Raw genomic sequence first — 11,852 nt, 5'->3', positions numbered from 1 at the left:
AGACGTTGAGCTAGGGATAATCCACTGAGGTGTTTATAAAGCTGTATGTGATCTCCCATTGCAAGGGTAACAAAAGAAAAGAGAAATGGAGATTGATAAGAAAGATAGAACTCGAAGAGAAGAAAGAAAGGCCAAGGTTTTAGGTTTTTAAAGAAATCTCAAATAATACAAGTAATACAACCAAAGAGAGGGGGGTTTATTGATTTCTGGTCAATCAATGGATGGAAATTGTGGGGGAAATCCTCCTCCTAATTCTCTAACTGAAGATTTGTTGATTGAAATTCTATTCTGGCTACCGGTAGCATCTCTTTTACGATTCAAGACTGTCCGCAAAAACTGGTGCTCGATTATTGGAAGCTCAGATTTCATCCATCGACACGCCACTTTCCAGAACTCCACAAGTAAGTTGGGTAATTTCATCTTTCAATATCGTCCTAAACATATTAATCATTGGGATTACAAACCATATTTTTTCGTGCTATCTTCGTCGTCGTCTCGTGGTAGCCGAGAAGATGAAGAAGATTACGGGCAATGGAGTTACAAAAACTTAGGTATGTCACCTCATCTAAGTGATGAGGATAAGTACGAAACGTATGCTGCTAAGTATCCTCCTCAAGCAAATATGGTGGGTTCTTGCCATGGCATTATCTGTATACATCATCCTCATCTTAGGGATGTTATCCTTTGGAACCCTGCAACTAAGTTGTTTAGATGTCTCCCTAAATCATTGCCTCTTCTAGACGAATTTGGGATATTACAGTCAGAGTTTGTTTTATTTGGTTTCGACTGCCGAACATATGATTACAAGGTGGTGCTAATCACTTTTTTCGAAATCGAGAGTGTTCTTGATTTCACTCCTAAGAGCAAGGTTCAAACATATAGCTTACGCTCGGATTCTTGGAAGTGGTGTGTAGATGCCAATTTAGGTAGTCACTCTTATAAACACAATTGTGAAAATCAAGGTGTATATCATAATGGCAGTTATTATCTCGTAGGAAAGGATTTTCACACAAACGAAACGAGGATGCTTTCTGGCGTTCGACGGTTGGTCTGTCCTTCAATTTCAGCAGCGAAAGTTTCAGAAAGATACATGTTCCGGATGATACATGTCGGTTAAATGTCATAGGAAGTGATCAAGGAAAGATTGTTTACACTACGTTTGTTTCAAACAGTACTTGTGAGTATATCAGTGAAGTATATGAAGTGTATACTATGAAGGATTATGATTACAGTTGTACTGCTACAAATGCGGAAAATAAGAAGTACTCATGGATCAAACTACATAGGTTCACTATTGATCATCCTTATGGCCGCTATGGTCCTAAGGCAATTACGAAAAATGGAATTGTTTGGTTTTCTACGTGGTTATAAAGGTGGTCTGGTGTTTATTAACTTTCTTACCGGAGAAATCAAGTATATTGAAATTATTGGTGCATTGTTGGAAGGTCTAGGTGAAGTGTTCAGAGCCGATGTTTACAAGGAGAGCTTAGTCTCAATCGATAGTCCTCTGCCCAGCAGCAGCAGCAGTAGTTAATAGAATGAAATCAACTTCCACACCATTCACCATTCTGGGATGCATATATGGCGCGGTTTGGCATGATGTTGCGCTGCAGCTGCTTAATATTATTATCTTTCCATCTGTCCAAATGAATAATTTCCATTCAATGTCGGCGACATATATTTTCAAGTACTTCCACCGTTACTTTAATAATTAGTTCTCTTAATTTCCTTAATTTTCTCAAAAAAAGAAACTGGTCTATTAAAAAGTAACGGAGGGGGTATTATTTATGGGATTCTTGGGGATTTTAACATACTTATACCTCTAAACAACAGTTTATTGATTCGTTTCATTTGATTACAATCATGTATTTTTACAGTGTTTTTTGTTGGTGGTGTTATTAGGCTTTTGACCTGAATATTGCTAATTAGCAGTGAAGTTCAATTGTCCAGATTTCTATAAACTATAAATCTTCTGTTGAACCTGGATGGTTCGAAAATCTTGGTAGAGGTTTTTATAGTTCATGTCCTTGCTAACTTTCTGTATATATATATAATGAGAAATCAAAACGTAATTTGTGCTGCAATACTGGGAGATTTAGAAGCAGGTGAAAGTGGTCTAGTTTCAGAACTGCCTGTTGGGAAGAGTTATTTTGATATCCCGGAGAATTTAAGATGGCACAGACACCAGTCAAAAAAAAAAAGAATATCTTGAACTTTCTAAAGTTTCAGGCATTCAAAGAGCCTGTATACACTACCGCCCCAAGAAATTACCAGTTGTTAAAAATCTTGCAGACTGTCGAGAGGAAACAGATCCATCCAACAAAATGTTCATCAATTTCGCCCGAAAATACTTATCAAACAAATTTCAGCACGTTTTAGATCCACCATGGACCAAAATACAGGTAAGCCACATTAGTGCAATCTCTAAGAAATTTACAGCCCAGGGTCATATTTTAGAAAGAAAAACACAAAGAAATAGTTTCTTGATCACCATTTGCAGACCACCTACTTTCTTGATATACCTTTACTTTATATTCCTGCATCCCTTCAGTAAGAGCTGCCTGCGCATAGTTGGTTCTGCACCAAGACCTTCAGAAATGGCAGTCCAGTTGTCTCTCAAACTAATTCCAGGAAGTCCAGGAACTTCAAGGGTTCTCATTTATGAAAAGAGAACAACGCTATTCTGGGTCTGCTATCAAGGTCTGAAAATAAAATTTAACGCGAGTAAATTTCCATCAATCCATTCCCACAGTCATCAAATGGATGAGGTTTTCACGGGGTACACCGGAGACAATAAAAGCACCAATAGAAGTTTATAACCACAAAAATGAGATAACGAGGGATATGTCCCTAGGAAACAAAGATATGATACCCTCCAAGAATAAGGAAGTTTGATTTAGTTAGGTGCGAAGTTTATAAATATCACTGAATCGACTAATATTGTTTCCCAGTTATGTATCTATGATTGTACATGCTGATAGTAACTCATAATGCAACTAAGCAAGGAAAATGACAGACAAACTTTTTACAAAGCAAGCTTGCTAAGTAAACATACCCGGTTGGTATATGACTCCATCTGACGTGATAGATCATAACCCTGCAGCCCAATCAGAGATATAAAATCAGTAGTGGCATATATATAAGGACAGATGCAAACAATGATCTAGAAAGAGCATCCACTGTCCGTCCAACTAACGAACTCAACAAATTCAAACCTCCTTTTAGCTTCCACGTTAGAAAGAGCAGTGACCTGTGCAAAGAAGAAAAACTGCCAGCATTAACGAACAATAATACTATTATCATAGACCCATAACAGATCTGAACCTGACATCTCAAGAAAGATGTTTCAGATAGACAAAATGGTCGTGAGCGTTCTGAATACCAGATTGAAGTGTGCTTGTTCAGAGGTAGATCTTGCATTGTGGAGTTCCTCAAATTTGTTTGAACTAGATTAGAAAGTAATTCGGACTATGATAGTCACTTAACAATTAAACAAGAGGGGGATGAATTCTTAGACAAATCAGAGTCAGGCAATACCTCCTCCACCACAGTAGCTACATCCGTCCTTGTGCCTTGCCTCAGGGACAAAAATTTCTCATGAGCCTATCACACAGAACGACCATTGCTTTCATGAAAGTCATACAAAAAAAATCTGGCAAGTATAATCTTATCAAATGGTAAAGATACCTGATCTTAAAGAAGGCTAGCATTGTCAAAACGCTTCCGTGCTTCCTGCAGCAAGCAAATGTTCATTGTTACTATACAAACTTCAGTATAGCATATGACTACAAACAAAACAAGGGTATCAGAGGAGTGAATGAGTATGTAGTACTTAGATTCAACCAGCTTCGTGTGACCATCTTATTCATTGATACTAATTAAGATGACTGGCACATATTAAAGCTAATAACAGCTTTGTGGTCACTAATGCAAAAATCGGTGTGCAAAACGGATGCTGAGAACATGTAGGATGTAGCATTCATGTATGGTGTGCTCAAGTGGTCATGTCATTCCATAATTCCATATAATGAACACTGTAAAAGTTACCTTCACACCATGCAAATCAATATTCACATAGTGCAGCAAACGTACGTCCCAATCACCCTCAAAGCAATTGTAAACTTGGCCATTTCAGGGCCTAATGGAAAAAATTTATCAGTATGAGCAGCACATTTCTTACATCACTTGCAGGAGTAATACCTCCAAAAGCAACACCAAATGCTTCAAGGGCACTCGCAAAAGCAATGTCTACATCATAAGCCTCCCCAAGCCCTTCTCTGGATATAGAAAATATGGAGTCCTAATATATTGAAATATCGCAGAAGCACCAATTTTCTGCTTTGAGTTCTAAAGATTTCACTCTACCAGTAGATTCTTAATTAGCAGAGTCCGTGACACTTATGTGGTCATGCGGGACGCATCTAGTCTTATTTTTTGCTTTGTTTTCCATTCTTTTGGCCAAGGAATCAACGGATACACAATAATGACATGACAAAAGAAGGTTTTATAGCATCAATTCATTATGTGGCAAGTTCAACATAAAAACCCAGTCATTACAAGTACTGTAAAATCTATGAGACATTTTTGTAGGGGGTCTATGGCCAATATCTGCACCGACATTGCTTCCCAAACTAGTAGTAGCTTCAGTAAGATTGATGTATCCTCCAGGATATATGAGTCCTTCCCCTTTGAATAATCCATCTATACCTCCAACATTAGTGAATAAATCGTATGTGGTTTTGAAGTATTCAAGAGTACTCAAATAAGTGAACTGCCCATGATGATCCCACTCCCATTGCCAGAAACGATCTGCCGCGGCTCGTCTTTCACCATCTTTGTTTCCACCAGGTGTGTAAATCACATGGGCATCAGGCTTTCACCATCTTCTTTGGTAAAGAAGAAGATTTGTAGGAGAAAAAGAAGAGGAAGAAAAGATGAAGGCTTCATCTTAAAAGGAGGATCTTGAAAACTAGTTAGAGCATGAAAATGTGATACAGAGTCTCACTGGTATTTAAAGGAGGCTCTTGAAGATTAGTATTTGCTCTTTAATATCTTTTTTTTCTTCATTTTTTACTAGGGACCATCTCTCCTTGATCATCATCCAAAATGCATGTTGACACATGGCTACTTGGGATTCAATAGATGGTTGAACTATCTATATACATCAACCTAGTACTTTACTTCTAGCTATTCTGAACTGAACCAAGTTGTTGTTTGCGAAAATCCATTTTTTTAATCCAATTTAATTTAATAAAAGAAAATAAAAACAAAACCACCGAGAATAGATCAGAAAAATCATCAAAACTAAATTTTATTCGGATTGTTTTGGAAAAAACAAAATTCTTGGCTGTATAAAATTTCTATATTGGGAAGAAAAAAAATCCGAACGAAAAAATATACTTCAAACTACAAAGCCGCACCAAAATATGACTATATGAAATCGAAATATGTCGTCTAGTTATTTGAACAACCGTAGAGATCTATAAGTGCTTTGCACATCAATCTGCAGGTCCAAATTCTCTCCAGTCCAAAACGTACTTGATATACGATATGAAACAAGTGCGCACCATAGTTAGATATCCATTTGACCTTCCCCTACAAATTAAACAGGGATCATCTAACTAAGTACGTTGTTGATGGTAATTAAATAAAATCCTCTCCACTTTATGAAGCATTAAGTGATCTCTTTTTCATGACAGTCATCATAGCTGTGCCTGCATGTTCTTTTAATCCGGAGCTGGTATTACAAATTTGTGTTTGGAGGAAACTTCCTAGACATTTAATCTTGTTGCTCTCCAATACACTACTGCAAAACCTCCCTATCCATCGTCTGTGTTTCTCAATGATGAGAATAAGTAGCATGTCAATATCATCGGAACCCAAAGTATATATGCAACTGCAACCCAAAATAATTAAGCTGATGCATCTGCAGCTGCAACCCAAATAATATCTTCTGAAACAGATCAGTTTCCAGCAGCTAAACAGCAGTTTGTAGGACCATGACATGGAATTAATCTGCATGGTATTTAACGCATTGTTGCAACTTGAAATGGTAATTTCAATAGATGATGGTAATTTTATTAGATGATTAACCTGAGTTTGAAACTCTAATTTGTTACCGATAAAAAAGAGATGATCAAAGAAAATAACAAAAATACTAGCATTCACACCAATTCTTTACGGATAAAGAAAAAGTGATCCAGAAAAAGAAAAGAACTACTAGCACCACTTACTTCTACAACTTTTGGTCATCCATGGATTTCTTTTTTTTAATTCCGTTGTAACCAATAAAAGCCCAACTAGTGGATCTAATTGGTATTTGTGGTACTGTCAAGTAAAATATAACTGCTTAATTTAATACAATGTAAATCAGCAAAAACATGAGAGCATACGGAAAGGTAAGGAATGTAAAGCAAATGACACATGTGATTTACCTGCTTCAACCAACACCTATTTCCACAAAGTAATGAATTCGAGTTCTTACTGTCAATCCATTGGACACTTCTATACATATGATCAATGCTGTTAACCACTCCGAGGATGGATGGATTGAATGAGCATCATAAGTAGTATAGTATATACAATTTGAACCGTGTTGGCTATATATGGAGGAACAAAAGAAAGACCATCTTTTCAAACTTTTTCTCTTACCAATGAAGCCGAAAACTTGCTGCCTGCATTAATGGATGAGCCAAATATGCACCGAGAGTCAGCCCGGTGATTGTCAGATACGGTAATCTTATAAATTCTTTGTAATAATCTTTGGGTAACTTTTGACGGCCATCTATTATAGCTGCAAATGGGACGACACTCGTTCTACTCTTCACAATGTCAAATGCTTCTCCATACCGCGAAGAAAGTCTCCTGTCACCATTCCATACACCAAACAGATGGTGTCCTATTAGACCAATAGAGGTTGCCACTGCTACAGAGTTGCCAATCCAGATTGTGTGAGCTAAGCACCACATGACTTGCCCAACCATCTGAAAATAAAAATAAAATACATACAAATTAAGGAGAAAGATCAACCGGCATATATGAACCACACACGAGCGTAAAGCTCACTATAATAAGATCACCTAGAAGGAATCTTCATAGATCAAAAGACTGACATACCCAACACTAAGCTGAATATTTTTTGCATATTCAGTAGTTCTAAGGATATCGAACTGCCCATATTCATCTGAACAGGTTTAAGTAGGTTTTCATTCACCACGTCATGTTGGTCTTTTAGTCTTGACCGAATATGCCCTGCCCTGTGATTTTACATACGGACATACCTACAAATGTATAACAAATTTATAAAAGTAAATACCTGTGGGTGCCTGGTTATTCGCATGATTCCGGTCTCCCAAAGATGCAATTTAGGCTTATCGACTGCTGCAACTTCTAATAGATTAAAGGTCGAGGGGTAGAGAAAAAAGAAGGAGACAAAATTTGAGATCCAGACTAGTTGGTGAAGCCCTGGAAGAGTCTGAAGTTGCCATAATTGCGTTCCATCGTACCGGTGATTAATGAAGTACACCTGAATGAAGGCGAAACACAAGAACATCTTTGTTTCATAAGGTTTGCAAATTAAAAAACTGGAGTACTAAGTTGAACAAATAAAAGAACAGTTCCAAGATGGAGATAATCCCTGTGCATCAAAGAGAGTATTAAGATGATCAACTTACAACAGTACTAACTGCTAAAGGAAGAGAGATCCCTGCGAACAGAACGCGGAAAGCACGTTCCCCAATTAGCTTCTCTCCTGATTCGCGTAAACTAGCCAGGCCACTATGGACAGCGGCGAAAATAAAAATAAGGATCAGCATTACAATCTGCAGAAGAAGAGGCAAGAGTCAAAATTTGAAAGAATGAAGTAAGATAGAGTTGTATAAATATATAGGCAGCACATAAAACTACTATAGCTTATACGTTTAAAAAGCTGATTCAGTCTGTTTTCGCCTACAGATAGTGATAATGGTCACAAATCCAAGGAAGGGCTTGGTGGCATTACGAGGATCCCGACGCCAGCTTGGTTTCTTTAGGCTGTTTGCCCCCGGATACCCTGTGCCTAGTTTCAAAGAGGAACTATGGTTTTAGCAAATCCACTCGCTTAAGGTGGACTGCAAAAGCCAAATAAACTGCATGTGGCCGACTATATGGAATTCTAGGGAGGGAATTCATATGAATCCAATAAAAAAAGTCTCAAAAGATTCAAGGACTCCCGTATCGAAATACCCCATAAATGAAATCTCAACTTTGGACAAACTCACACAAATGTACAAAATGTGGCGATCTAACTTTGACACCTAAGGAAATTCTATTCCTACCTAAAGATAATTTTCCTACACCTGCGGAGACATCTTAACATGAGCAAGGATTTTTTCTTGAACCTGTGATGCTAAGTGACTAGGTAATCATGCCATCACTTGTTCTGTAGCCGTTAACCACGATACCATTCATTGAAATCTAAACAGTGTTTTTCACCGTTAACTTAGAACTCATAAGTCCATAAGCTGGTTTCTTTCACATACACTAGTACTAGTTGTGAATTCTCCTTATATAAACACATAGATAGATGCAAATTTCCTAACCCATACAGAAAAATCCTAAAAGAACTCAGTTTTTGGTATTCAAAATGGTCCAGCTTAACAAATTGATATGAAAAAGTAAAGCAATTCACATTCTGAAAATTAAGAATCTGTTGAGACGAACTGACCTCATGACTTTCAGAGACCTTAGAAACAGAATCAACAAAAGCTTTACCAAGACCAAACCCATTAGTGGAATCAATCCAAATCACATCAAGGGCAAACAAAACAACTCCTAGAATCCCAGTAAAATAAACCCAAGATATAATCTTCTGTTCACCCAAATCAAAAAAAGCTGAATCTTCACCAATAACAGAAGTACCAGCAGTAGCAGGAAATCCATTCTCCTTCTTCTCTTCCTTTTCTGTTTCTGTTTCTCCCAGAGAAGCACTAACAATAACCCCTTTTCTTCTACTCAATTGAAATGAAATCAAAGAAGAGTTTTTGTTAAATTGTGTATTGAAATTAGGGATTTTGGTAGGTCTTAAAGTGAGGTGTTTACAAGGTTTCTTATGGTTAGAGGATATGAAATTGGGGTTTGAAGTTAGGAGAATTGGCGAAGAAGAAGACGCCATTAAACTGTAAATAAGTTATAAGGAGGGGAAATTGAGAAAAATGAAATTAGGGCTTGTTTTTTTATTTATGTTGTTGTGGAGAGAAGAATCTATGATGAAATGATGCTTTGAGCTGGAGTTTTGGATTTGAGTTGGAGTTTTGGATAGTGGAAAGAGTGAGACAAGATTACTTTGCAACTGCCGCAAATGGAACTTAACTGTCGTTATAACGATAGGCCGGTCACAACGGCCAATGGAATTGTGCTGATTCCACTGGCACACTGGAATTGTGACCCAAAATGATTTTCAATTCATGGCTCATGAATTCTACTATTTGGCCAAACTTTGCATCATAATTTAAATATAGTTTAGCTTACCAAAAGAAAATAATTTAAATCTACTTAGACGCATTGGGCATATGGTAAATTCTAATTTAAAGGTTATAATATCATGGCTAAATTGGGGCCTATGTCCATTAATTTGGGACTACGACTAGATGACAAGAAAGGTCATTGAAAAGTAAAAAAAATCACCCCTTATCCAATTATTTTAAAAATTGGTTAATTTACTCCTTGATTAATTAGCGTTAATCGGGTGTTTAATTGATGTTTAATCAAATCAAACTAAAAATTAACTAATCTTGATTCTTCATCAAAGAATTGGTATATGTTCGTGCTCTCATAAACCGCTTCTGGGTTGATTTTTTCAATTCACAAAAAAAAAACAGAATCGATTTTTACAAATGTACACAAAAAACCGATTATGGGGAAGAAAAAAAAAACAAACACAATTTATTTCATACTCGATTTCAGTTCGCGTATAAATTCATATACTCATTTTGAGATCGAGTATGAAATCATACTCGTTTTGAAATTGTGTATAATCATAGTCATACTCATTTTCAATTTGGGTATAACCAGAATCGGTTTACACGATACACACATAAAAACCGATAATTGACATTGTACAACAGGAATAGGTTTTTAAAAGTGCTCATGTAATCTGATTCTAACAAAAAAAAGATACAGAAAGATTGTGAATTTTTTCTTACAACAATCGGTTTACTCGATACACATATAAAATCTGATTCTAGCATTATACATCAATAATCAGTTTTTATAAGTGCTAATGTAATCCGATTATGGGCTAAGCAGTTATGAATTCAAATGGTAGATAATCGGGCTATATGGACATTAACATTGACCGATTCTGGTTCAAATTTCTCGAACCACAAAACATAACCAGGACGATCGGTCTTTGTGGGCATGAACATAAACCGTTTCTATTTGCAATCGGATCACATGTACATTAACGTTAACCGATTCTGGTAAACCCGGAAAAGTTTGATTTCAAAAGTTTCAATTTTTGAGTGATTACATGTTACTAAAACCTAGTTTAGATTGATAAGAAGAATCAGTTGAAGTGGAGATGAAAATAAATTTGATTTTGATTTTAGTTTTTAATTTTATGATTTTGGGTTTATGATTTTGATTTTGATTTTGGTTTTTAATATTATGATTTGAGATATGATTTTGATTTTGATTTTGATTTTGATTTTATGATTAGGATTTAATGAGGACACATTTGTAGTATTAGTGTTTGATAAAGGGTAAGTTGGTAGTTTCATCTTTTAATAAAAAAATTGTCCTGTACTGTAGGCCCAAATTAATGGGCATAGGCCCCAATTTAGCTAGGTATAGTATTTGGTTCTGGATTTTGGTTCTGTAAGCATCACTTTTTTTTTTCTTTTCCCGACAGACTCTAGAGGAGAATTTATTTATGAAAGGTCAAAATAAAACAAAACAAAACAAAAACGCAAGGAAGACATAAACCTGAACCTCTATTAAAGAAGGGTGGGGATCCTGTAACAAAACAGTTTGACAAACCAATTTGACAAAAATTTAAGACCATTAGATATGATTAATTGAACGGTTAATAAATTCAGCAGTTGTGGCACCCAACCACCGTTATACTCCGTTTGGTTGTCTAAGTCGGGACTAGGAAATGAATTTTAGATGTGATTTGGTACCTACATATCTCATCTTAATGACCATCATGATCATCATCATTATCAATTTTCTCTACAGAAAATAGAAATCCATCTCTTTAATGGTGTTTCATGTTATATATCGTTGTAGTTTCTTCTACAAGGTTTGACTGCCTCCTTCATTGTCACAACCTATCACAGTTTCTCCTAATTGATCATACGGATGGTCATAATCAACATCAGTCTCTTTTAGGAATGTTAATTAAGTTATAACAAAAAAGGTTAATGGAACTGGTTAATTGTATGTGAGTTATGGATTTGAAGCCTCAGTCCAATCATGCAAAAGCAAGTTAAGGTCTTAAGGAATGTTAATTAACCCAATCAGATTCTTCGCTATCTAAATTATTTGAATCCTATGCGAAAACAAGATTTTAACAAGCTCTAATTCTAAAAACAAAATATAAAGGATCCCAACAATCTAGTAAATCAATCAAAATAAAGAAATAGAATTATTCTCCTTAGAATTTTTAATTATACCAAACACGATTGGAGCCTGTTAAACTGACACGTAAGCGATTTTCTAAACCATCAAATATGCAAAATCTAACGGTTTGCAAGGTTTGTCAGAAGCCTTTGTCAAAAAAATTTGTTACAGGATCCCGACCCATTAAGGGTTAAAGAAAAGAAAGAAGTGGAAAAGTAAATAAATAAATAAGATAGAAAAGTGAGAATTCT

At 36.0% G+C, this 11,852-nt stretch overlaps 2 protein-coding genes across 2 annotated transcripts; one reads left to right on the top strand and one right to left on the bottom strand.

The window, feature by feature from the left end:
* The first annotated feature begins 217 nt into the window (after window positions 1–217).
* On the top strand, window positions 218–1,371 carry LOC113359952 (F-box/kelch-repeat protein At3g23880-like). Its single transcript, XM_026603510.1, has 2 exons — window positions 218–906; window positions 996–1,371. The coding sequence occupies exons 1-2, from the start codon at window positions 218–220 to the stop codon at window positions 1,369–1,371; spliced, it is 1,065 nt and encodes a 354-aa protein (XP_026459295.1).
* A 4,954-nt stretch (window positions 1,372–6,325) lies between these two features.
* LOC113315667 (15-cis-zeta-carotene isomerase, chloroplastic-like) lies at window positions 6,326–9,317 on the bottom strand. Its single transcript, XM_026563930.1, has 4 exons — window positions 8,705–9,317; window positions 7,674–7,820; window positions 7,316–7,525; window positions 6,326–6,983 (listed from the first exon to the last, which is right to left on the bottom strand). The coding sequence occupies exons 1-4, from the start codon at window positions 9,149–9,151 to the stop codon at window positions 6,648–6,650; spliced, it is 1,140 nt and encodes a 379-aa protein (XP_026419715.1). The 5' UTR covers window positions 9,152–9,317; the 3' UTR covers window positions 6,326–6,647.
* Window positions 9,318–11,852: the final 2,535 nt, after the last annotated feature.

The sequence above is a fragment of the Papaver somniferum genome, chromosome 1 (assembly GCF_003573695.1).
Source record: "Papaver somniferum cultivar HN1 chromosome 1, ASM357369v1, whole genome shotgun sequence".
NCBI lineage: Eukaryota > Viridiplantae > Streptophyta > Magnoliopsida > Ranunculales > Papaveraceae > Papaver > Papaver somniferum.
The sequence above is the reverse complement of the archived record's forward strand: the minus strand, read 5'-3'. Positions and strand labels throughout refer to the sequence as shown.

Bases quoted from the DNA above. Each gene is read 5' to 3' on its own strand.
- LOC113359952 (XM_026603510.1), top strand. From the start codon at position 218: ATGGATGGAAATTGTGGGGGAAATCCTCCTCCTAATTCTCTAACTGAA. The intron at 907-995 runs GTGTGTAGATGC...ATTATCTCGTAG, and splicing joins CGCTCGGATTCTTGGAAGTG to GAAAGGATTTTCACACAAAC.
- LOC113315667 (XM_026563930.1), bottom strand. From the start codon at position 9,151: ATGGCGTCTTCTTCTTCGCCAATTCTCCTAACTTCAAACCCCAATTTC. The intron at 7,821-8,704 runs GTCAGTTCGTCT...CTTCTTCTGCAG, and splicing joins AGGTCTCTGAAAGTCATGAG to ATTGTAATGCTGATCCTTAT. The intron at 7,526-7,673 runs GTAAGTTGATCA...GCCTTCATTCAG, and splicing joins CTTTAGCAGTTAGTACTGTT to GTGTACTTCATTAATCACCG.